This window comes from Cyprinodon variegatus, unplaced genomic scaffold (assembly GCF_000732505.1).
Source record: "Cyprinodon variegatus isolate N-32 unplaced genomic scaffold, C_variegatus-1.0 Scaffold15, whole genome shotgun sequence".
Taxonomy (NCBI): Eukaryota; Metazoa; Chordata; class Actinopteri; order Cyprinodontiformes; family Cyprinodontidae; genus Cyprinodon; species Cyprinodon variegatus.
In genome coordinates, this window is record NW_015150468.1 from 1507818 (window position 1) to 1533108 (window position 25291).

General features: G+C 37.3%; 1 protein-coding gene across 2 annotated transcripts in view; it reads right to left on the reverse strand.

The window, feature by feature from the left end:
* acsf3 (acyl-CoA synthetase family member 3) overlaps window positions 1-25291 on the reverse strand; it is a 45941-nt gene that overhangs the window by 14291 nt on the left and 6359 nt on the right. For both annotated transcript variants that reach the window (XM_015385193.1, XM_015385185.1), the window contains 5 exons: window positions 24835-24990; window positions 20184-20338; window positions 18093-18238; window positions 12877-12974; window positions 10092-10218 (listed from right to left, as the gene is read on the reverse strand). In XM_015385193.1, coding sequence (XP_015240679.1) covers window positions 10092-10218; window positions 12877-12974; window positions 18093-18238; window positions 20184-20338; window positions 24835-24990 — 682 coding nt within the window. The remainder of the gene's footprint in view (window positions 1-10091; window positions 10219-12876; window positions 12975-18092; window positions 18239-20183; window positions 20339-24834; window positions 24991-25291) is intronic.

Below are 25291 nucleotides of genomic sequence, written 5' to 3' on the forward strand. Positions count from 1 at the left end.
CTTAGGTGAGAGTGAGTGGTTGTTTGTCTCTGTGTTGCCCTGCGATGGACTGGCGACCTGTCCAGGGTGTACCCTGCTGGAGATAGACACCAGCACCCTTTGGAACCTCGCTTGGAACAAGTGTGACAGAAAATGGATAGATGGATAAACAGCATAGATAACAGAGAGTTCTGTACCTTATTGCTGTTGGGAATTTATTGCTGTTTTTGAACTAAAATGTATTGATAGCTATTATTAGATAGGACTTTTGTGTTTTGCTTGTGTCACTTTTTAAATGTGCACTATAGAACGTTGCATTGGGCACATTGTGTTAAAAACATACCTCTGCATGTGCTCTGGGGTAACACAACAATGTATTTTTTCAGTATACGTGTACTAACAAGGTACAAATGTGTTCAAGCAGGTAATTTTGGTGTGAATATGTGCACCATTACATCCCTTATCACAACATCCATAGCCATTATTGCAATTGAAAAGATTCAAATCATGGGTTTGTATTTCAAGAATGACAGGACTGCTGTCAAAAATCTTGTTCTATCAAATGTCCTCAAAGAACAAAAAAGAAACATTTTTAAAAATAATCTGAACCAGAGTGAGAAATGCTATTTTGTGGATGTTTACTTCCAACCAATTTAATAAATAACACAGAGGCACAGAAAGAGCCCAAACAATAGAAATTTCTTTGTCAAAAGGAGTCTGGAAGAAAAGGGCAGAGGGTGGCATATGATAAAGGCCAAGATAACAAAAACATTTCAGCCTGTTGGCATTAGAGTAACTTCTTCTAGAGGCATCTACACAGGAGAGAGGCAACCAAAATACACAAAAACTGTTATTTTTAAGGTGTCAGTAGAATTGAAAGATCAATGTTTGTGCAGAAAAACACATAAGCACGTTTGTTTGCAGCCTTGAATTATCTAACACACGATTCTTTACATGTACGCATGAGTTACCTTCCTGTGCATGTTTTTTATTGAAGGAATAAGAAAAGATGTCCATGGTCACATTGAATCTAATTTCTCTTTGAATGACTATTTAAAAGACCACACATTTGATAAAAAATGTCAAATACATCAATGTTTTGTGTTGTTAGAGTCAGGGTCTTCGCTTAAGTTTGCACTCTAATTGGCTTTAATGTAAGGCCGATCTGTTGTAAACACTGTCAAAAAGCTGCTAATGAAACGATTAAAGAAAGGAAACAGACCAGGAATATTTAAATAGAATAGAGGCTCAAGGTTATTTTTAAAATAAAGCTATAAACTTCATAATGCCTCGATAATTTTTGTAACTAAGCTAGATAAATGACCAACTTCCTAAGTCTGTACCACACAGAAAGGTTTTTAATTCTTAAAATAACTCAGTTGGTAGAGTTTAAAGCAATTTGCACCTGCAACACAGTTAACTAGGGTTTATCCACATTTTCTAAGGTTTCTAGGGTTTCCTGACAATATATCCTGATATGAAGTTTTAAAAAAGTTAAGCCAAAATTATTTGCATGCTGGCAAATTTTAATTAATTTAGATTTAAATTTAGATTTAAAGTTAATTCTAATCTTAAGAGGTTTTCTCTGATAAAGCGCCGTTTGAGTTAGATCTTTTTCTGACTCACTCCCGTCTGCGTCTCGTTGCGTCTCGTTTTCTATCACGAACATAAAAAAAAAAGAAATTAATTTCTATTTAAATCAACCGAGTGTTTACTCTAAACAAGTCAGGGCTTTGCTGTATCTAGAAAGGCGTCCAAGTTAAGAATGTAATAGGCCAGAATTGTCATAAAAAAATATTTTAGCCATTACGTCTGAAACTACTGAAGTGATAATTTAAAGAGGCCAAACAAATATAAAAAAAGTCAAATTAAAGATTTTTTTTCTAGTTCTTTTATTATAAGAGTCTAACCAATGTCAAAAGTTTTATATGTTTTATTATGTTAGGACCGCTATTGCACCTGTGAAGTGCAATAAAAGCAGTGATGCTTCATTTATTTGTCTTGGATAATTATCATTAATGTTCAGCAGCCACACAGACTCAGAATAGGCAAGACAAGGCAAGGCAAAGTTTCTTGAATAGCACAATTCAGTACAAAGACAATGCAAAGTGCTTTACATTATTAAAATATAGGAAAATAAAAGAGAATCAAAGCAAGTAGAAAAAATAAAATAAAATAAAATAGAAAATGCAGAAAAAAAAAAATATAATAATAAGTAGTTAATACCCTACAGTACTTTGTTAAAAAGAGACCAAGCCAGGAGAGCCTGGTAGATGGTATTAGATCTACCACAAAAAGTCCTTAAAAACAAAACAAAATTATTGCAAAAACCTAAAGGGTAAAAAATACTTCATGCTATCAAACTATAAACTATAGGCTACAGTTGCATCTGTTTTTTGTCTCATCCAACCATCATGTCCTTCAGAAAATGTCTTATCTTTTAAGAGGGAGCTTTGCAATCTCCTTTGAGAGTAGAAAATATTTGGTGAGATTGCTGAAGGCCGTTTCCTCCCTCAATTAACTGCACAGAGCAACACCCAGACCTAAAGGTTACCAGCAGACCCTAAAGCAGCTAGCTTCTTGGAATTACCATTATGATGATGTTGCTAAAAGATGGGAGGGTTAGTTAACAGAAACAATAGCTACATTCACAGAAATCTTAATTCACAAGAAGTATAATGTCTGTTTGACTACGATAAAGGAAAAAAGTGGGAAAGCTGAGTGCTTCTTCAGCTACTGTATAAACTAAGCAGTCAGATGAGAGGTTAAACCATTTTACTCTTCTCAGATTGGAAACGTTCACAAAGAATGAATACGTTTTACATCTTTATGAAGAAACATTTAATGCACTCTGAGCCCTGCCTTCTTTTATTTTCATTTAGAGATTTAACAGTCCACTTAAAAAAAAAAAAAAACTTTTATACTTTCAGCCACAAGGCCAAAGCTTTGCCAGAAATGTTTTCAGAACACATTAAACGCACAGTTTTCAAGGTTTTACTGACTAAAAATGTTAGAACACAATGAATAAGAGTTTTTTTTTTTAAACTGGGTTCTTAGAATGTTTTAAGTTTGTATAGAGGAATAAATCCAAAGTCACTGCAGAGACCTGGGAGTGAATGTCAGAAGATTTTCAAGTTAAAATGCTGATTTTTTTTTTGTTGTTGCGATTTTCTACTGCTCTTACGTCCCCCTATGCAGATGGTAACTTTGGTCAACTTAAAAATGACCCCCCTTGAGCTTCACTATAGAAACCTGTAGTATTACAATGGATCACCTTTGAATGCATGGTGTTCAAGCAAGATTACAGTACATCAGTTTTAGTTGCAAGACTCCGAGTTGCATCATTGAATGGATGCTCTGGTTAAGTCCTGAGCGCAGTCTGCGGTTTTTGGAAAGAGAGCACTTATCAGAGCAAAGATGAAAGAGGTCTAAATGTGAGCTATGCCTTTTTCTCAAAGGGATCATAAACACTTTGCATATATGAATATTAATGTTCCACATTAAAGCCTGACGCCTAGATGGAGGAGTTAATGAGGATAAATAACAGACAACCAGGCAGTGAAATCTCAGCACTGACATTATTCATCATCCTTAACTTTTGTCACCGCTCCTTTTTTAGTAATTAATATCATACAAGAGAGCACTTTGCACTTGGATGAGTGATCTAATTTGTTTAATATAATGAAATTAAAGGAGCTCGAATTGCTTTATGTTAATGTTTCTGATGATACCCGCTGCTGGGGTTGTCTTCCCAGCGGCAGATAACAGACTGAACTTGAGGATTGATGCATGTCTCAGTTCTGCCATGTTCATCAAGGAAACTATTTAACTGCAGTTTGGATGCGCCGTCTCTGGACTTGATCACACAAACTTGATCTCACTTGGAAAAAGAAGTGACTGCTTGAGAAGAACAAATCTGTCAAGTTTCTTTTTCTTTAATCTCTTTGCTTTAGACCAGATAAATACAGAAAACAGGAAGAGGGTTTGAGCGTTTTGGAAAAGCTCCAGCTGCAGTTTACGATACTTATCCTCACTGATGTTTGCATGTTCTCCATGAGCATGCATGGGTTCTTTCCGGGTACTCCGGCTTCCTCCCAAAGTCCAAAAACATGACTGCTAGGTTAATTGGCTTCTCTAAATTCTTCTTAGGTGTGAGTGTGTGCAGGAATGGTTATTTGTCCTGTTTGTCTCTGTGTTGCCCTGCGATGGATTCCATCCTCACTGATCCTCATATGATTATATTCAACTAGATTTACCTGCAAACCGGGTTGATGGAGCACAGCATCATGTGTGGGCATCTCTGCAGTAAATGTTTAAGGGACGGCTGATATAAGTATTATGTTTGTGCAGGACTCAAAGACCACCGCGCGTTGCTTCGTTTAAGGCGTTTTTATTGAACTGCCGCACACAAAACACTTTACGGCATTGCCGTACCTAGATGCTGCAAACCTTAAAGTCACAGTAACTTGTCAGTTTCAGTGCATCGCTTCACACAGTCCAACCGGACAGATGAGAACGGTCAACCGCATGTTTCCGAACATAACAATAAGCAAAGTGTTGGTAGGGGTGTTGGGGGTTGGATGTTGAACAAATCTCCACAGGGAGCTCTGACATTGGAGTTAAGAGGACACAGGGTGACTCGGGGTGAAATATGACATTGGGAGAGTAGAGAAGAGTGAAGCCAGGGGAGAGGAGAGTACAGCTGGGAGCAACAGTGAAATGCACAAATGACTAGTGGTGGCTGCACCGGATATGAGGCACACTTCCATCGGTCTTTTTTGCAGAGAATGAACTGTGAAGACCTGGAGGTCACTGTTACAGCTGGGGTTACATTTCGCATCAATTATTTTTTTCTTTGTCCTTGCTATTACTGAAAACTGTACGCCGTGCTCAAGTATTTTAATGTAAATAATGCAAATGGAAAATAATGCTCCTTAATCTTGAAAACAGTGTTATTTTACACGTTCTACACTTTTCAAACTTCAAAATGTCAAGCTACGAGGCCTGCATCAACATTAAGCATGCACACAATTTTAGCTTGCTAGATAAATCTAAATATATTCTAGTTCTTGCTCTTACGGGATCCAGATGGCTCAGATTAATAGGTTTTGTTGAAATAAGCAATTAGGAGTGTGAAAGTGAGGTAAAGTGACAAAGATTAACCCTCTTGTTAACATTTCTGCCCTTGAGCCTGAGTCTCTCTTAGTTAATTAAATGAGACCTCAGATAAGGCCTGGCTAATAGTCAGCCCCTAAAGCTCAACTTCCTCCTCATTTCTTTCTCCCCCAACTAGTCATCTTAATTTATTACTGAAATATAAAACTTTCCACCAGCTCTGTTGGATTGGTTTGCTCCAGCTAAAGCCAAATTTAAAGCCCCATTCTTTTGTTGCTCTCCTCACCCTTGCTGCTCCAAATAAACTTGCGCACATTAAGCCAAATAACGAAAGCTTTCCACATCTCTCATCGACCGGTTCTTACGCCGTGGTCAGTAGATAGACACTAGACTGGAGCACAGAGACAGAGTTAAAAAATATGAAGGGGGGAGGGGGAGATCAATAGTCTCAGAGATGTTTGTGAAGATGAGTGGAAGGAGAGCACCCAGGTGACAGCTTCCCTATAGAGCTGCCAATCAGGCGCTCAGCACCTGCTGACTCTAAAAAAGACACTTCTGACCAGCTGAGAACTTATTGATCTCAAGTCCCACATTCCTTCCGCACCATTCTCCTGCCGTCTTGTTTACCCCGGCTTTTTATTCACCTTGTCAGCTGTACGCTCTTGTCAGACTTTATCTTTTTCTTTTTGCCAGCCATGGAGTACCGACATCCTCATCAATGAAGGATTTCAAGCCGTTTTTTTTCTTCCAGCTCAGAGAAACTCAGTTTAAGGTTCTGGCCTCAATAATAGAGGAGCTAAGTTTAAACTTTTTGTTTTTTTTATGAGGAAATAGTTACAGCAACCAGCTTTATCAACACTGACGCCACTTTTCATGGCACAACAACTTTTAATGTTAACTATGCCTGTTTTGTGGGTTTGTCTTGTTTTTAATAAATGTTATTGGTTTAAAGGACATTATTTTGGTAATTATTATGTTTAAGTTTATTTACAATTAAAGAGGTTATATAACGCAAAAGTGAGTTTACCTTGTTGTAGATGAATAACGATAGTTCAGTGGGTGAAATGGATGTAAAGGGAAGTTCAAACCCCATCGACACACTAGTTTAGCTGTTTAGCCTACAGTTGGGTTTATTTCTACAAGAATTACAAAGCAGGCAGTTTCTCTATTTAAAATCTGCCAGAACTGTCGTATCGGGCGTAAATGCAGTGTTACCGGCTGCACGGAGAAAGGGGAAATTTTTCAGTCTTCCCAAGGAGCTGAAGACTCGACAGGCATGGATTATTGTTGTCCATCAGAAGATCCCTGCAAAATTTGATGCTCAGCTGTTCATTTGCTCTGAGCATTTTACCGAAAACAGCTTTCAAAATCTCGGACAGTTCAAAGCAGGATCTGCTAAACTTCTTTTACTGAGCACCTGGAGCACTCCAGGTCTGCACTGTAGTCCTGGACTGTAGTCTACAGCTGCACTTTAGTTGACCAAAATCCCGGATGATCTTGAAAATCCCCCCAGACATTTTTTTAGGTGTGAAAAGTAGGACATGTCCGGGAAACAGAGGACGTCTGGTCACCCAACAATAGCAACAATCTCGATGTTTCAGTGAGTCAGTGCTTGTTGCTATGATGCGTCTTTGCTCGGCAGCTTTGCTCATTGTAAACCAACCAATCAGCTCATCTAAATATATTCATAATCATACGATCAAAGGAAGAAAACCTGTCGTTTTATTCTAGAGCTTTTAACCAGGTTTGCATTAGGGCGCATAGAACAGCAAATATGCCATTTTCAGCCCAATCAATGTTACACACCCTATTCAGAGACCTTAAGGACCAGCACCAAATACCCAATATATCATTCTATGACCCCTTTAATCTGTAGTATACCGAACTCATGAGAGCAGAAATTACATTGCAATTATTTCTGCAATAATAACTATTAATCTGAAGATTCTGGTTTTGATTAATTGATTAATATCGGATGACCAAAGAAGATTTTACTGAGAATTTAAACCAAGTGAAGCTAAAACTGAGCCCTGTAAAGACTTTAGCATAGAGCACCTTAATGGACTAAAAGTATTTCATCTTTATTACAAGATGTCTGGATATTTTTTTTACCATTTTTGTATATTTACTGCTCTAAGTTGGTTGCACTGTCAGCTAACGGTATGTTTTAGAGTCTTTATACTCCAGATAAAGATTAATCGATTACTAAATCAGTTGACGATTATTTCCAAAATCGATTAATCATGATACATCAGATTAATTATTTCAGGTCTATTTGCATCAAATAAAAGTGATAAAATTTCATGAAAATATTTTTAGCAACACTGAGTATCTTTGTGAGTATGTAATGAGTGTTAATTAGTCTAGAAATGTTATTCTTTAAGCTTATTTTACTCTGTAGTGTATGTAATTCCCTGAAAAATATAAAACTCATTGTTTTAATGTTTTTCACAAATAGAAGCAAGGATTCATGAACCTTAAACTATGGATTAAAAAAAAAACCCTTTTAGGTTAAAGATCTCAAAATATCAGTTTCCAAACAGGACCTTCTTGAACATAGCTCGTATGTTAAAAACATTAGTTTTCGGATTTGATTTAACAGATTCAACTTGAGTTTATTGTCAAAATGGGTCCATTAGATTTAGATCACATAATATATAGCACATGCTGCTCAACATTATCTTCTTTATTATCAACATTTAACTCTTTTCTGTCTAGTAACATGAAATCCTGTAAAAGCAATGAGGGGTTCAGTTCGCCATTGAATATTTCATCATGATTAATACAGCGGGGTAGGCTCCTTGTGAAAACGCCCTTAACTTGACCACAAATAGCATCAGGTCATTACAATTCTAACTCTAAAAGTTCAGAAAATGACAAAAATTCAAATACCTACGTCTGTGCAATTATCCCTTCACAACTAATAGCCTTGCCATGGAGGGTAAGGAAGAAGAAAGAGACAGTAGGAGCTTTAAGAGCGTAAAAACAGATCCAGTGAATCTGTGTCAAGTTTGAAAGGTGGTGTAAAAAAGAGGTGTGAAGGTTAAAATAATGAAGGTAGAGAGATAAGAAAAGAAGCTGAGACAGTTCAGATCTCTAAGAGCTTTCTTTAAATAATCAAACACTGATGGACCATTCCTGTTATTTTAAGCTAAATCAGCTTAATCTTAAAAAGAAAAATCTGTTTTCACATTGTGCTTGACATATTTGTTACTTGTTTTTAGCTTAACCATATTCTCCTGCTTGTAAACAAGGACATAAAGTCACAGTCAAAGTCCAGCTCTAAACCTGATAATCTGCTGGAACCATTGAAAGTTGATTTTCCCAAAAGACTCCATCAAAACTGACAGAGTTTGAGGTATTTTGCAAAGTAGAAACCTTTAAAAAACAAAGTCTCTAAACAGGTACAGGAAAAACCTGAAAGACTAACTGGTTAGGTGGCAAAATGATATGAAAAAAGGTTTAATCAGTATAAATACTTCTACAAGGTACCATTGCCTTCCATGTGGATGTCTTTAAAAAAGGAATAATAAAGCTATTTCTGCACAACAAATATTCCTCTGTGTGTTAAAAGGTGTATGTTGCCCATAAAGGAACAGTCATTACTGCATATTAGGAGAGGCCATTTGAATTGAAGCCAAGGTGACGTTCAACAGCACAGGGGATCTGTATTTTACTTGATACAGCTTTGTTTTTTGACTTTTTTTATAGTGACTACATCTGTATTATTAACTGTGTTTTGTGTGCCTGTTTACTCCAGATTTGGGTTTTATATAACAGAAATTCTTTCTAAGTTAAGCTACTCGAGTTAAAGTTTTGAAAATGAGTGGAAGGATGTACTTTTTTTTCCCCTTTAATTGACAATTAATTTGACAGTTTCCCTTAAAAACCATAAAAGGAAAAATGTTTTTGTGTTAAATCTTGAATGTTTAAAGCCTCCCTCTACTTCCTAAAACCATGTGTGTGATGAAGCTGGCTTCAGGGAGCTGTAGGTGCCGGGCGGCTAAAGAAGATGTCGGATAGATTCCTACAGAGCGGCCCATGCAGTGTCTGTGGCGGTGCGGCTTGAGGGACAGGTCTGTGGGGAGCTGATTGCACTGCCTCTCATTATATGGCCGCTGGCTGTAATGGAGTGTGACAGCAACGTGCTGTGCTCTGGATCTCTGTCCTTCCAGCCTGCAAAGCCAATTAAACACACTTTTCCCTTCTCTCTCGACTGCCTGGCCCCGCTCTGCTCTCAATCACTCCATCCTTTCGTGCTGCCTTCCCACCACTAGCATCAGCACCTCAGTGCCGCCCTGTCTGACTCCACCCTCCGTCTTTCTGAAGTCCGCAGCAGCCACATCTCCAAGCTCAAAAAGAAAAAGTACTCATTCTGTAAGAACTCCACTTGCATCTGGCCTTTATGACCCCCCGCACACCTTATCCTTCCTGTGCCAAGTTAAAGCCTCTCTCTGAGTGGTTTTACAGTAAAATATAGTTCCTTTTTGGGGCTGAAGATGGAAGTGGTGGCCTGCAGGGATGAAAAGCCTCAGATGACAGCTTCTCACTGTGCTACCACACACACACTAGAAGAAGAAAAAAACACAGGACAGAGAGCTCTACTCGGTTCCTGAAGACCCAGAGCAGTCACAGCCACTTAGGAGGAAAAATTCCCTGCGGCGCCAAGAACACACATAAGGACACACATACTCCATTTATCACTCCCTCATAGTGCCCTAAAATGTGAGCACATAAACTCAGTGTGAGTGTTTACTATCTGAACGGCTCTGCTGGTTTTTACAGGTTTAAAATCAGGCCTGGAAAAGTCCAGCTTGGAACTTGAATAAAAACAAACCTCTGCATTTTGTCTTGCTCCAGTGGATTACTCTGACCGCCCAGATTATGCTAGCTGCAACTGTTAGACGAATGTCTAATTTCAGCTCATCCCTATTTCCAGAGTGTGAGTGAATAGGTATGTGGACATAATGGTAAAGGCATGCGGTTTTGGTTGGTACCTGTTTTGAACCAGCCGTCATCAGTAAAAGCCTCTCTGGTCTCCTGGGGTCTGTTCCAGTACTCCTTGAAAACAGACGGACCTCGAACCAGCAGCTCTCCTTCTTTACCCTCAAGACCTGGACGTACCTGATGGAAATTCAAAACAGAGAAAAAAAAAAAAATGGAATCCAAGAGTGGATAAAACAATCTTAATAATAATAATAATGTCTGAGCTGTCATACAGAGCTAGAAACTGATATCAACATTGGAGAGTCTTCAGACTAATAAGACTAATCCACTTTAGAGGTAGTTTCAAATAAGTAATTCTTTTTTTTTTCTAGCAGTGGCATTATTTTTAATATCAATCTTCAGTCCAGATGCGTGCTCCGGTTCCTGAATGCCTAGCCCACCAACAGCATGTACATTAACGGCTTTTACTAAGGGATTATAAAAATCACTAGCACTAAAAGGACAAAATATGCATTGATACTTTGGGATGATATTGTAATCCTTTTGTTTTTGGTTGGGAGCAAAAGTACAACTTCCATTAAGAAGTCTGCAGAGTAATATTTTCTTTTATATTTTAAAATCCTTTAAAAAACAGGTTTAGTAGAAACAAAGAAACTGCTCAATCAGATAAAAAAAACCTTTGTTGAGCAGGAAACCAAGCTTTTTGCATTTCTACTTTTAACCTCCTGTTGCTTTACTTCTATCTTCCTAAAGCTTTGAGGTGAACTAAGAGCTGCTAATAGTATATAATCAGTATACACATTTTTTTTAAACAAATCTATAGTTTTTTTGTTTGTTTTTTTGGTTTGATGTATGATGGTTTGAGAAGCGGAAATAAATAAAACAACTCTTAAATTAAGTGTATTTACTCTTAATTTTAGTAGGTAAATGAGATAGTTCGCCTATGGAATGAGTATTTTTACTCTTAAAATAAGATAATTAGATAATATGCACTTGAGATAAGATAATGCAATTGATTTTTGTTATTCATCCGGTTCCATTGGCAAAGTGTCTCACTTTCCTTCTCAGCTCAAGCAAAAATGTGCTTATTTCAAGAAAAAATGACTTTAGATTCAAATTTTTTGCAGTGTATTATGCACAAGAGTCAAATCAGATGTGAAGGCTTCGATGAATGAGAACAATATAGCTACAATTACATGAGCAAAATTTCGCCCCTCCAATCTAAACCTTGGTTTAATGGAAATTGAAAATCTCTGTTTACATGGACTCTAAATAAAATGATCTGCTCATGACGTGTGTATAAAATGTACCAAGCGTACGATCAGATTAAATCATTTAAGCATGGGCAGAACTGTCTAATTTTCCAGAAAAACTGTGGAAAAATGTTACCCTGACATTGCAAACATGTAAAGTGGAAATCTTTTTACTCCATTATCCGAATTAGAGTGTACATTGATGCCAATCAGAATGGAGATCGGTAAAAACCACCTCTCTTTCAGAATGACATTTCTCTGTAATAGGAACAAAGGGGATTACCATCTCAAGTCTGACATGTTAACATGAAACATTTTTCAATCAGTGTCCATGTAAACATAGCTTATGATGTTGCACTATTTCTTTCTTCCTCAGGGCAATTTGTTTGAGTCGAGTAGTATGTTACGTACACATATATAGACTAATCAGAGATGTTACACACTGAAAAAAATAGAACTCTAAATAAGACTTTTTTTCTTAAAATAAGTGCATTTTTCTCTGGAATTGAGGAGGTAAGTTATACACTTTACCAATGCTACAAGACAATTTACATTTAAAATAAGAAAAAAACGCTTGGATTGTTTTATTTCAAGTGCATATTATCTAATTATCTTTGGGGATGCACGATATAATCGGCCCCCTATCGGTATCGGCCTGTGTCGGCCTTAAAACTGAATATCGGACATCGGCCACCCCACTGATATTTAACCCGATATTTGATCAGCTTCTAAGTTTCTAAAGTCTAAAAAAAATACTACTTCTTCTTCTTCCTCAAAAACTTCTTATTTACAGACTTAAAAACTTCTAAAGACGAGGGAAAAAATATTGATACATTAAAATATCACAATATCTTCATATGCTGATATATTGCCATTTAAAAACACCATATCAATCTCTTTTACTAATGAAATATTGCTATATGTCATCGTTATGCTACGAAATCCCCCGAAAATTCACGAAATGTTGATATATTGACGCGGTATCAATCTATTTTACTAACAAAATCTCACAAGAATTAGTAAAATATCACGAGAGTTTGCAACAGAACGATGAAATTTCACGAGATTTCGAAAGTAAAATAGATCGATACCGCGTTTTTAAAAATCAATTTGATATCAGCATATGAAAATATATTTGAGTATATTATTTTTCAAAGTGTCAGAAATAGATAATAAAACTGTTATTTTCAATGACTACTTATTTTTGTCCAGCTTTAACATCGGTATCGGTTATCGGCTACATGAGTTTTAAAATATCGGCATCCTCAAATTAAAGGTAAATACACTTCATTTAAGAAATTTCTACTTATTTCTAGGTCGTTTTGCAGTGCAATCTGAAAAAAACACTACCTGTTACGTTTTTATAAATGCATGGGGAACAAAATAAAACTGCACAACTAAAACATTCTGTCAGGATATAATGAAGACTGAAGTTATTCTTCGTAAATAAATTGTTTTTCTAACATTAGAGAAACCTTGTTATGGAAAGAGTGGTATGTAAAGCCATTTATGTCGTATATGGGTTCTAATTTTAATCCTGTCTGTGGCTAAATTGCTTCGTTATATGGACTTATTGATTTACCCGAGTTTCTCTGTGATTCCCCTCAGCAATCGTGGTGTTGGTTGCGTTATTCATGACAATCCGAACCTCTACATCTGGAAGAGGCAGCCCTACAGCTCCTGTCAACATCAAGACAAAAGGCAGGCAAAAAAACAATAGGATTTATTGAAAGGTTTTTCTGGAAAAATATCTGAAACAAAACAAAATGGAGAACAAGTGACACTAAAGTGCAGACTGACAACCTTCAGTTAAGCATTTCTCACGTAGCAGGCAGTCTGTCGCTCCCAGATGGCATTAACCTCCATCCTCTGGGCATAACTGGTCACTAAAAGGTTTGCTGAGCTTGTAAAACTGGAAGCAATTCGTCTCAGTCAACACAAACCAGCTCCGTTTGACAGTAATGGGAATTTCTTGGCCATGCCTGACGTAGCTTTTTTCCCTCCTTTCTCTTTAACAACATCAAGAAAAGCTAAAATAATAGAACAGTTGGGACATTCGTCTTTGGTTGCACTTATTTTATTTATTTGTTTTTTGTCTGGAAAAGCAAGTATCTGACTGCACAGAACAATTTATTTCTCAGTCTTAACTACTGCTGAGTGACAGAGTTTTCACTAAAGCAATATGGTAAAAACAAATCTGATTTGACAAGGAAACAAACAAGGACTTTTTTATAAGAGTGTGCAAATGCATGAAATATTAGCTTCTTCAAGGTTTACTGAAATTGCATTTTCCATCCTTATGTGTTGCAAATGTGACCTTTAGAGTTAAGTAAGTATATTAAGTATTGCACCAGAAAGGTCTTTGAGGTGTTTCGCTGTGCGCCTGTGTAGTTTAAGTGTGTTCATGCTTGCCTTTAGGCCACAGCACCATTTCAGAGACAACGGCTCTCCAAATGAAGAGCAGGTCAGGTCCTGATTACAGAACGAGTTTCTCACTTCTTATCGATCCAATCAATTAAGGTCCTGAATGAGGGACTGGAGTTGAATGGATCAATATGAGAACCAACTGAGCACAAAAGTAACCAGACCACATCCCAATGGATCACCGGGGTCACTAATAAGTGTGAGTCATCAGGTCAGACTAGATGAGTCTCACGGTGATGTTGCTGCAAGCAGTTGTTGCTTAAAAAAAAATTTAGTCAAAAAAGCCTCAAAAGGTAAGTTTCGAATTACATCAGGTAATGGAAGTCAGTTTGTTCCTCTTGTGACAGATAGAAATAGTGCTGATATGTAAACACAGAAAAAAAATCCCACAAGCTCAGATAGAATGAAGCAAGTATCAGCATAGTTACATCTCTATACGAATGAATGAAAAGCTGAGTAAAAAACACACCTTCAGCTAAAATTACCAATGTTATCTAAAAGGGAAAACCATACCTTTAGATCTTAAATAAACTATGAACCAAACTTGATTGTTTCCAAGAGTTAATAACAGAATACTTTTGTTTTCTCTCTGAAAAACCTCTTCACTGTATGTGACAGAATCAGTGGTTAAACTATGCTTCATCTGAAGAGCTTTGCATTTCTTCTTCTAAAATGTCTTCTTTTCTTCTGTTTTGCTTTTGTTTTAACAAGAGCAGGTTCCTTATATTATCATAACGCTGGACGTTACACTCCTGCAGTGTAAAACCAGGTTTATAAAACATGTGAAGCAGTTATGCAAACCCCATGAACCTGAGGGCATCCTGAAGAGGGCATAAAACCGACACGGTGTGCCACCAAAAACCCACAATGTTCATCCTTCATCCCACACTCTCTTCTTTTGCACCTTCTCGTGGACCGTCCCCGACTGCCATGAGATGACACCAACTTCAGATGGTTTGGAGCAAAATATAGAAACCGAGGACAACATTTAAAAAAAAAATCTTATTTTTCCTACTATCTATCAAGCTTTTTATACTAATGCTATTCTTCAAGCGCAGTAGCTGTTGATTAATAGCTAGAAGTATTTTGTTTTCAGACATGCATTTTTTTTGTTACTGTCCTATTCAAATGTAACGCTAAATATAACATTTTGTTCACATTTCTTCACCTAATGCTGCTAATTGTGTAAATTTTAAAATAAAATCTTTATAGCTACCAGCCATTATAATGTTAATATCCAGCAATTTGATGGGAAATTGTCTGGAGCAGTGATTCCAAACAGGGGGTAGTCGTACCCCTAGTGGTTAGTGTGTGCATTGCAAGGGGTACATGAAAATATATTATTTCTCAGGTGATGAAATAAAATAGGGCTGGGATCTGTTCTACTTTGTGAAGATATACCTGAAAAATGACCAAAAAGTATGTTATTATGTTTGAGTTCACCTTCAGCTTTATGCAAACATATCCAAACCAAGCAGAGGAGAAGAGTGGATGTAGAGAGCAGCCTGGGATCAGCTGCTTTTTCCACACCTGACCTCATCAAAGCAGCTTAGGTGTCATGAATGATGAAAACAAAGTAAAACAAATGGAGTCAGTATGATTTTGTCCCCAACTCCTCAAGTTTAAATGTGATTATAGTGCAGTTACTCAGAGGAGCTCCAGTTTTATAAAGGCAGAGTTATAGAATGATTTTATTTTGCATTTATTTTGATTCCTTACTAATTTCCGGGCAACATATTTATGCTGTTTTTTTATTTGAGATGGAAAGAATACAATGCAATGAGTTAGATCAAGTTAAAAAGATTAAATAAAATAGGTTATATTTTATAATTAGTTACTTTACATTCCACTTTTGGACAATCAATACTTTTGGCTAAGAGGGTGACTCATGGTAAGACAAAATTAATGCGTCAAAGTGTCTAGAAACCAAAAGTAGGGCAAATAATAAATAAAAAAGATAAAAAGTGGCAGGAGAGTGAGATTAAACAAACAAAGAGTTGAAGATTTCTGTTTACATCCCAGTGAGGGAAATATAACCCAGAAAGCAGTACTATTGTTTACAAGCTTCAAAATGTTGCAAAAAATTAGGCTTGTTTGATGTTCTGAATATGTGAAAATGAACATATATATATTTATGTCAAAGTGTTATTTCTCATATTTCATATAAAGTAGAGTTTGTGGATAAAAGGAAAGAGTGCAGGTGTTTGGATGAGCTTCCGTTCACTCCTCCTGGAAGAGTGGTTCCTGTGGTTGCTATTGATCTGTTTTAACCTACTTAAAGATGAGACAGGACACTGACTGAAACAGGCACAGGCCCGTTCCTGCATACACATCAACACACACACAGCTGAGACAGAGAAACATCAATACAACCGCAGACTTCTTAAAGACATCCCTAATAATCACCTGAGAGGAATCAAACAGCCTGCTCAGTTTTTGCCAAACAACAAATAAACAAAACAAAACCGCAACAAAAGAGTAGACAGAGGATTACCCAATCCACTTGCAAGGTAATTAGCTTTACCGAAACAAGGGTGGTTGACTGGGGAAATGGTGAGGAAGGGGAGGAAGAGAGGATGACGGGTGGAGGCAGGAGGAGAGAAAACAAGTCTGACCTCATTTTTAGACCTGCCTTTTGTTTGCGTGAAAGAGGGAGATGAAGTTGGGATTGAGGGGGTTTCACCTGACATCACAACAGGGAAAACCACTTGTGATAAACAAAACACACACAGTAGAAATGTTCATGGTGGGATTCTTAAAATTTTTATGACATAAAAATAAATAGCAGAAAATGAACCATCTTCTATCTATGAACACATTGTACAACTGGTCAGCTGTGAGAAGATGTTTGAAGATGAAAAACTCCTTCAGGATTGATGTTTCTACAGCTAGAAAATTAAGGTTTTAAAGAGTGCAGCAGCTGCTTGACAGCAGTTATGGACGCAAATAAAAAAAATCACTCGTTCCACACTTTTACCACTACAGAAAGAACATATATTACACCACTAAAATGTGGCACTGCCATTATAAACACTTTTTTCCCTAGTATGATCTGACCAGGACTGTGGATGCAAAGGTGCAGAACATTTCTGGTGAAGTTGCCATAGAAACTTTCTTTGGGATTTTACAAACTACTTTAAATTGGAAACTTTTTTCAGAACCATATTAATCTATTAAACAAGAAACTGGGAGGATAAAAGAAAAAAAAAGAAAAAACTAGATAGGTTTTTGTTATAAATATAATAAAAAAAATTATTAAACTTTATTGATCTCACACATTGGAGAAATGTATCTCTGCATTTAATCCATCCCCTTGGGGAGCAGTGGGCTGCCATTGTGGAGCAATCAGGGGTTAAGGGTCTTGCTCAGAGACCCAGAGTGGCAGTCTGTGAACTCAGTAACTTAGAATTTGTAGCTCTATGAACTGACCACTAGGCCGCCACTCCCCTTTTTATAGCCATATTCATGTACAAAAATCCTATTACAACCATTGCAGCAACTTTCAATCCATTCATCCACTTCTGTTGGTTAGGCCCTTCTTTAGGAAAGCTAAACAGCCTTAGAGACCTTTTGCAGCAAAAAGAAACACAATTTCAGCAGCTAAAAAAGGAACGGTTGCTGTCACTATGCAGATTTGTTGCTAAAAGAGCCAATTCATCTGAACTTTGAACTGAAATGATCAGGCTCTACTTAACAACACCGCTCACTAATCACAGAAAATCTGTGTTTTCGGGGCAGTTGCAGTGCTGACATGTTACAGTAGGTGCTTCCTGGAGGGGGGCAAATAATCACTGTGATGGCCCCTCATTTCTTCTGGACATGTAAGGGCTTCTGCACAGGGACTAGATAAGCATTATTAAGACATGAGTGATGCAAGTGAAATACCACTTTGATCATGATTTTGAGGAAGAACAGAATATCTCTGCCCTTAAAACTAACTTGTGCACCTGGTAAACAAACACACAGTGTGTGTAGTGAGCACTGCTTCAATAATCAGGAAGAAAACATAATTGAGGGAGTTTAAAAACTCACCTTGATTTGTTTTTTTTTTCTTTATAATCTATAAATTCCTAATTTTTAAATTTCCAAGAACCCTGCATTAAATCTTCTGACCGTTTCAAGACAAACATGTCTTACCATCAATGAATATACAGAAAGTTCAACTTATTTATAGAAGCTTAGTGAAACACTTTAAATTCTTGTAAAAAATCGAAATAGTAAACAAACTGCTCTGCACCAAAGGCCACAAACTAGTATTTGTTAGTGGCTGCACAAGAAAGATTTGTTTAAAAATGTGTCATGTAGCCACCTGTCATATGCTGGGAGAATTTTACTGATTGAAATGAAAATGCGGATGCAGTCAAACCTGCATACCTGGGATTCGTGGACCCTTCAGAGGGTTGGAAAGCGCCATGCCGATCTCGGTCATGCCGTAGCGTTCCAACAGCGTGTGTCCTGTGATCTCCTCCCAGCGCTGCAGGGTGGGCAGAGGGAGAGCAGCTGAGCCTGAAACCATCAATCTGAAAGGAGAAACGGCACAAACAATCCAAATAAAGCTATTGATTTTTCTTGGAGAAAGATATATAAAAAGACTGCAGGACATGGAATAAAAAATAGTGTTAACTTTCATGAACAAAAGAATTAGACGGTTTGATAGATGCACTATAGGTTAATAAACAAATAGTCTGAGGTTCAGATGCTGGCAGGCATGTGTTGTACATGCAGCTGTAAAAACAATAGTGTTAATGGTTTCACCTCTAATCCCAGTCTGTAGCTACAGCAAGCATCTGTTGGGATGAAGGCTCATTGAGACAGTTTAAGGAACCCTTGATGTTAGAAAGAACCAATTAATGAAAACCTGATATTTTCACTATATACTAAAAAGAATTTGGCATAACTGTTAATATAAGAGAGAACAAACAAATAGTGATCATGCACTTTGGTTGCACTTTAGTATCCAATTAGATATAAGCGAGTCCCACAGGAAAATAAGCTGAGTCTCCCTGAAGTGAAAATGAAGTGAAGATTTCAGCAGCACATTCTTAGCAAAGATTGTTGCATTATTAATTAGTTTCTGAATTTAGTCCCCACTACGCCAAATTTCAGGCTGCTTTGCTGATTTTCTATAAGCCTATCAGCCCTTTGACTGACAGCTGGGCGCCTTACCCCAGGGATCTGTTCAGGGCATTTCAACACTAACGCTGGTTATGTGTGAAATCAGGCCAATACAACATTGCAAACAGTGTTTTTAAACACTGGGCTAATCAATAAAGCTTGGAACTCAACGCTAATTCTGACATTTTGAATTAAAAACACTTCCTGGATGGGAAGCAAAAAGTCTTCAAACTTGCAAACAAAGTCTAGTGGATTGTTTTTAAATTTATTTATTTTTTTATTACTCCTTATTTGCACATATTGATGAGAAAAGTGCTGTGAAAATGTGATGCCCGCTCCTCACTTGAGAAAGAGATACTAAATCTCAGTTAAATCTACCGGTACCTGGGTGTGCAAAATCAGAGGGCAGTGCATGCAACCTTTAGTTTTTGCAAGCCTTCATAATCATGCAGATCATACTTCATTGTTAAACTCCACAAATGCTATGAGTGGAGGATATGCAAATACAATACTTAAAAACTGCAAAGCAATTCCACAAACCCAGCAGTAATTGTCGGCACAGTTTTTGAGATTAGTTTTAGCACGTTCGAAAGCCCGGTGCAAACCCATAGGCAGTCATTGTGGCAACAAAGGAGATTAGTACAACGACAGAGGATGGAAAGATATTCTGTGAAAATGTAAACAATTGGTAGCGTTCACAGTAGTATACATGAATGCAGCTGAAGGCAATTCTATATGAAACTAAACCAAACCAAAGTTCCCCTCTCTAACTTGGGAAGGGAAGATATTCTATTTCCCACAATGTTCTATAAGCGCTTCTCAAGAAGCATATTTTTGTTTTATTTAGTTATTATGGGCCTACACTGTTTTGAAGTATAATGGATCAAGCCGCTGTCTGAGGAGTCGCTGGAGGTTAATCAAGCTGTTTAATCTAGACGAATCTGGCTGTAAAGCTGACAGAATGTTACCGATAAAGACAACCTCTCCAGGCTTAATGATACATTATGTTTTCTATTTATCCTTGATTAGTTTAATCTCTTTTTTACTTTTGCTTGTAGCACATTGAGATACTTGTCTAAAGCACACTATTAAAAAAAAAAATCATCATCGTTATTTGTGTTTTATTTCTTAAATACTAATCATGATCACCTGGAATCTTTGAAGATTAGGACCATAAACTTCATATCCAATATATATGCACTTTATACAAAAGGGCCGTGTCACTGATGTGACAGTACTGGATGTTAAACTAAATTAGCTTAATGTCTCTAAATGTGCACCTACATATTCATGCCAAAATTCAAAATTAAAGGCATTTTAATCCATTTTGGATGAGCCCCAAATAAGTACCTGATTCTCTCTTTGCAAACTGCCTTGACAAAATCCTTGACATGAGGCTGTGTGAAGTGCTGATCATAGTACTGGATCAGCTTGGAGTAAATAGTGGGCACGGCCATGAACACATTAACCACTGGAGCCTTGAAGCTCAGGAGCATCTCCCACACCTGGGGAACACAGAGAGGGAAAGAGTCAGGCTGAGATAAGGAGAACGCATTGCTGAAATGGGAGAAAAAAAAATGATAAGGAAAGGTTAAGAGAGAAGCAGTGACTGCAACAAAGGGAGCAATGAAAACTAAATTATAACATCCAGATTTATTCCATTAGTGCTACGGAAAAAACCCCCGACATCTTATCCTTTCATTTGATGTAAATGGCAGAGTAAAGTCTGTGGCAGCCTCATATTAAACCTGTCAACACAATGTCAGAAAAAGACAAAAAAAAGTCAAGCTTTGTAAAGGTCAGGAGGAAGGAAACAGCCAACTGCTGAAGGGCAGAGCAGCAACGATGACCAAACAAAGACCTGCCGTACCACGCTTCTTTGACTAATGGCTGATGTTAAGAATGGATGCATTTTACTAAAAAAAAGGCAATAAGTCAAAGCGTGCACTTTACATACCTGTCATATAAATATTGAGGAAAAGTCACATCAGAAGGAGCACAACAACGCTTCTTACAGGGTACCTATAGCTGAAACAGCAGCTCATTCACTGTATGGATTAGGTCAGGCCATTAATTGGATTAATAATACTACAACTATATCAGAAACATTAAGTAACTGCTGGAGTCATGGAGTATATGGAGTATAATTAGATTAGATACCTAGGCATTCAGTTGGCACCCCTCAACTTAATATACTTCTTATCCCTTGACTTCCAAATATATATATAATGTATCCACACACATTTGGACATGAATTTGCAATTATGGTTGTCAAGGAATTAATAACACCACTTTCACATTTTAATAAAAGAAACCACTAAGAATTGTAACAAGCGCAGGTATAACTGAGAGATTAGCGTGAGTGTGAATACGTAGATCAATTAGGCAAGAAGCCTAGTTAAGACAACGGCATACCTCTAATCTATAACTGCAGCTCTGCACCATAAACATCTTCATTAGCCGTTCATATTCAATATGCATCCAATAACCAGATAAAATAGCACATAAAGCATGGTAATATATCACTATTAGAGATGCTGGTTATTTATGAACAAATTGCTGGCGAAGATTCTCAGTCACCCAGGTCATAGTGATTCCAAAGAAGTAAAAAAAAAAACATCCACTGGACTTCAAACTTGGAAACAAAGTCCAGTGGATTGTTTTTTTTTTTTTTACTTTTTTGGAATTATAAACAAATTCCATCGTTCTGCCTCTGTGCAGTTAGTATCTCCATTTAGTATCAACCATTAAAGCCAGAAAATCTTTTAACAAAAGCAAATTTAAAATGCAGATTGTAGCTAGCCCCTTGTTAGAACCTGTCTTGGAAACCTTCCAACGATGGACGCTTAAGTTCGCATCTGCTTTGCATCATCCTTTATCCTCCATTAAACATCTGCGGTCATTTTAATGACTAAAAAGAAACAAAATGAGAGAATTATATAAATTATATATGTATGTTCAGAACAGCATGTTTTTAAATGTTTGATCAACTCTTTGTCATTTTTAAAGTGCATTTAAAGCAGTGTTCATTATCAAACAAAAGTGCTCTTGGGGGCCCCCTGCTGGTGTGTGGTCCTCGGTTCGGGTCCTAAAGCACCACTGCCCTGCATGTTTTAGACATCTCTCTGTTTCAGCACACCTGATTCAAATCATTTTTAAACTGCATAGACTCCTCAGCAGCCACCAAGTGCTGCAGATGGCCGATTCATTTAACCGAGGTGTGCGACACCAAAGGGGCCTCTAAAACATGCAGGGCAGTGGTACTTGAGGAACAGGATCGAGAACCACTGTGCTAGACCACATATTTAGCTGTTAAGCATTACTTTCACTTTTAAGGCTGTTAGTTACTTTAAAGCTGTCTGCAAAATTTCCATTACAACAATGAATGACTCCTGCACTAAAAATACATTTTAATTATGACATATATCCATTTTTCTAGAACACCCTGAACCTGTGTGAGGATGCATCAGAGTTGGACACCATGCAGTAGCTGAAGGGAACCAAAGAGCTTCTCTAAAGTTTATCTTCATTCATAAGAGGGGGGAAATTATTCTCTTTTACCCCTCTCCATTTTCACTTTACTTATCCTCCCTTCTTCTGTGCTCATTCTGTTTTAATTTCCCAAGTGCTTCATCTTCATTCCCTTTTCTCATCCCTGACCTCACACATTCCTCTCATCTTTCTCTCTCACCCCTACCTCCTCCTGCTATCTAACATTCACTTACCTTCTCTCTACATTTTGTAATTTCTTGCTCCATCGCCTCTGCAGTCTCTCCCATATACATCCACACCTGGATATGTACTCACAGAGAAAAATGCACCTTCTCCAGCTATCACTTCCACGTTCAGCAACACCACTTTTTCCATCAAGTTACCTCATTGATTCACCTTTTTATTATCTATAAAACTTCATCTGACTTTTCCTCATCTCTAAAAAATTAGCTATCACAAAAAAACAGAAGATATGCTGACAACATAATCAGAAGCCGATCTGGAAGCTAGAGAACATAAAGTAAACCTGGTTTTGAACAGAAAGAAGGATGATTAACTGAGCGTGCTCTGACCACTCTGGGATGTGTCTATCAAGTGCATTGAAGCGCTTCAACAAAGTTCACTCCGAAATGGAAGAGAAGGTAATTTATGTCTATCAAGGAGCTGGTCTCCACCTAGGGGACGAGATCTGCTGAGGACCCCCAGAGCTGCAGCCTGCATCCTAAACAACTTCTGTTTGCCGAAAGCTCAGCTTTGCCCTCAATGCTGGAGCCAGACTGGGTGTCAGTGTGCAGCAGCGCTGACAGCTGACCCGCTGTCCATAACTTCAGTTTCCTTATTCAATAACGACCTGCTACAACTTGGGGAAAAAAAATCCTTCAAATTTGCAGCTATCACCCTTAAGTGATATAGTTTTAATACACTGGTTTGGGTAAAGAATCCATTTCTGCAAGTGACATGTTTATATTTATTTAAAAATTATTTTAAAAGACTGTACTTACTGTTCACGTCCAGGTTGGAAGAATTTAACAAACTGATCAAATATAATATAACCAGCTATTCTAATTGTCTTTACTTGTCTAAAGCAGCAATCCTGAATAATGAAAGCTTTTAAGCTTTTATAATACTTATATAAACAGTGAGTTCTTTTTAAACTCACAAATTTTGTAGTGCTTTTAGTGACTCTATAGCTCATCAATCCTTTTCACAGAAACATTTACAAACATTTACCCATAAAAAAACGCCATTTTTTAAATTTATTTATTTCATTGTGTTTTTGCATCTATATGAAAAAAAAAACGAGAACTCAGAGAGTTATTTATGCATAAACTGGGTCAATTCTGCAATCCATTTAAAATCTGTCGGAGTTAAGTAGCCTGCATGTCTATCAACGAGCCAGCCACAAATTTGTACAGTAAGTGATTGATCCAACTGATTAATTAAAAAAAATAAAGAAATTACACAAATAATGTTATAAAATTAAAATCAGCAAATAAATTGTCTAAATTGTCATCCATCCATCCATCTTTAGCAATATTGATCCGCCGCACTCTAAAGCTTCAATAATTACTGCTATTACCTATACTGAGCATTTCTCAATGGCTGTATATAGAATAAATGTTCAAAGATAAGACCTTGAATTGGAACTATAGAAAAATAACCTAAGGTTTTCCAAGCTGAGTGCTCATCAGTCTCTCATCAAGGTCACTTTGGTAAAACATTGTTTTTAGGTAAAAAAAAAAAAAAATGCTCCTTCCCTTTGTCTTCTGGAATTTCTAACACTTCAGTATTTTTGCTTAACACCATAAAAGGTGATGCCTTTTACAGTGTGTTTGTTTTATTCCATTGCAAAATAACACAGAGCATATATATATATTTTTTTTAAATTAATGTTTCAAAGTAAAGTCGAATGAACGCAGTCGTGCACTCAGCTTTTAAGGTTAGTTTTCAAAGCTCTCAAAGGAAAAATGATTGTTCATGTTATCGAGCTGGAACCTGAAGAGTTTTTTCTGCAAAGAAAAACAACAAATAAACTGGTCCCTGGTGTAAAAGGCTGAATTTTGTACGATTGTTTCTATATCCCATTTATTTTTTTATATTATACTAAGTTCTTTACTTAAAGAGAAGCTTTCAAGTATCAACAAAGATGCACCTTTTTAAGCCACTCAACCCCCCCTCCACTCCCCACACTCACACTTCTACACACACACAGAGCTCACCCCCCTCTCAGGGCCAAACAAGCACTATCATCCTTCAATGTCATCTCATCGATTGATCTGCTGCTTAAGCCCCTGCCGTGAGTCGGCATTGGTCACATACAAAGCCACACAGGGCAATTCATCACTGAGCACCGAACGCTTAGTTTGACAGTCAGGAGGAGGAGAGCTTTATAAAAGGGGATGAGGGAGAAGAGATGAAGCAAGGACAAGTGAGGAAAGCAGAAAACCCGGAGAGGGAAAAGGACAGAAAGAGGACCTGATATGGAAACAGGATTGTTTAAATATCAAACCTTCTGAGGCTGGAATTCAGAAAGCATGACACAGGTGGCTCCCACCCAGAGGGGGCACAGCAGTTTGTTGACAATGCCATGAACATGGTGGAGTGGCAAGGTGTGGAGGATGATGTCGTCTTTAGTCCACGCCCACTCAGAAACCAAACACTGGACCTATAAGGTGGTAGAAACCCCCCCGCCAAAAAAACAAGGTGAGATCTGGTAATAAAAAAAAGATTTTGTGTGCTTCAATATCAAAAGTATCTGGAATGGCTGGTGGAAAAAACGAGTGGATTAAAATTATCTAATTTGCTGACAATGAAATCAAATTGCACAATATTTAAGAAAGTCTTTATCTCACAGCTTTTGATACAGAAAACTTCTGAGTCCCAACTAGGCCTGAAACCACTAATCAGATTAATCGATTATAGAAATAATCTTCAACTAATTTAGTGATCAATTAATCGTTAAATGG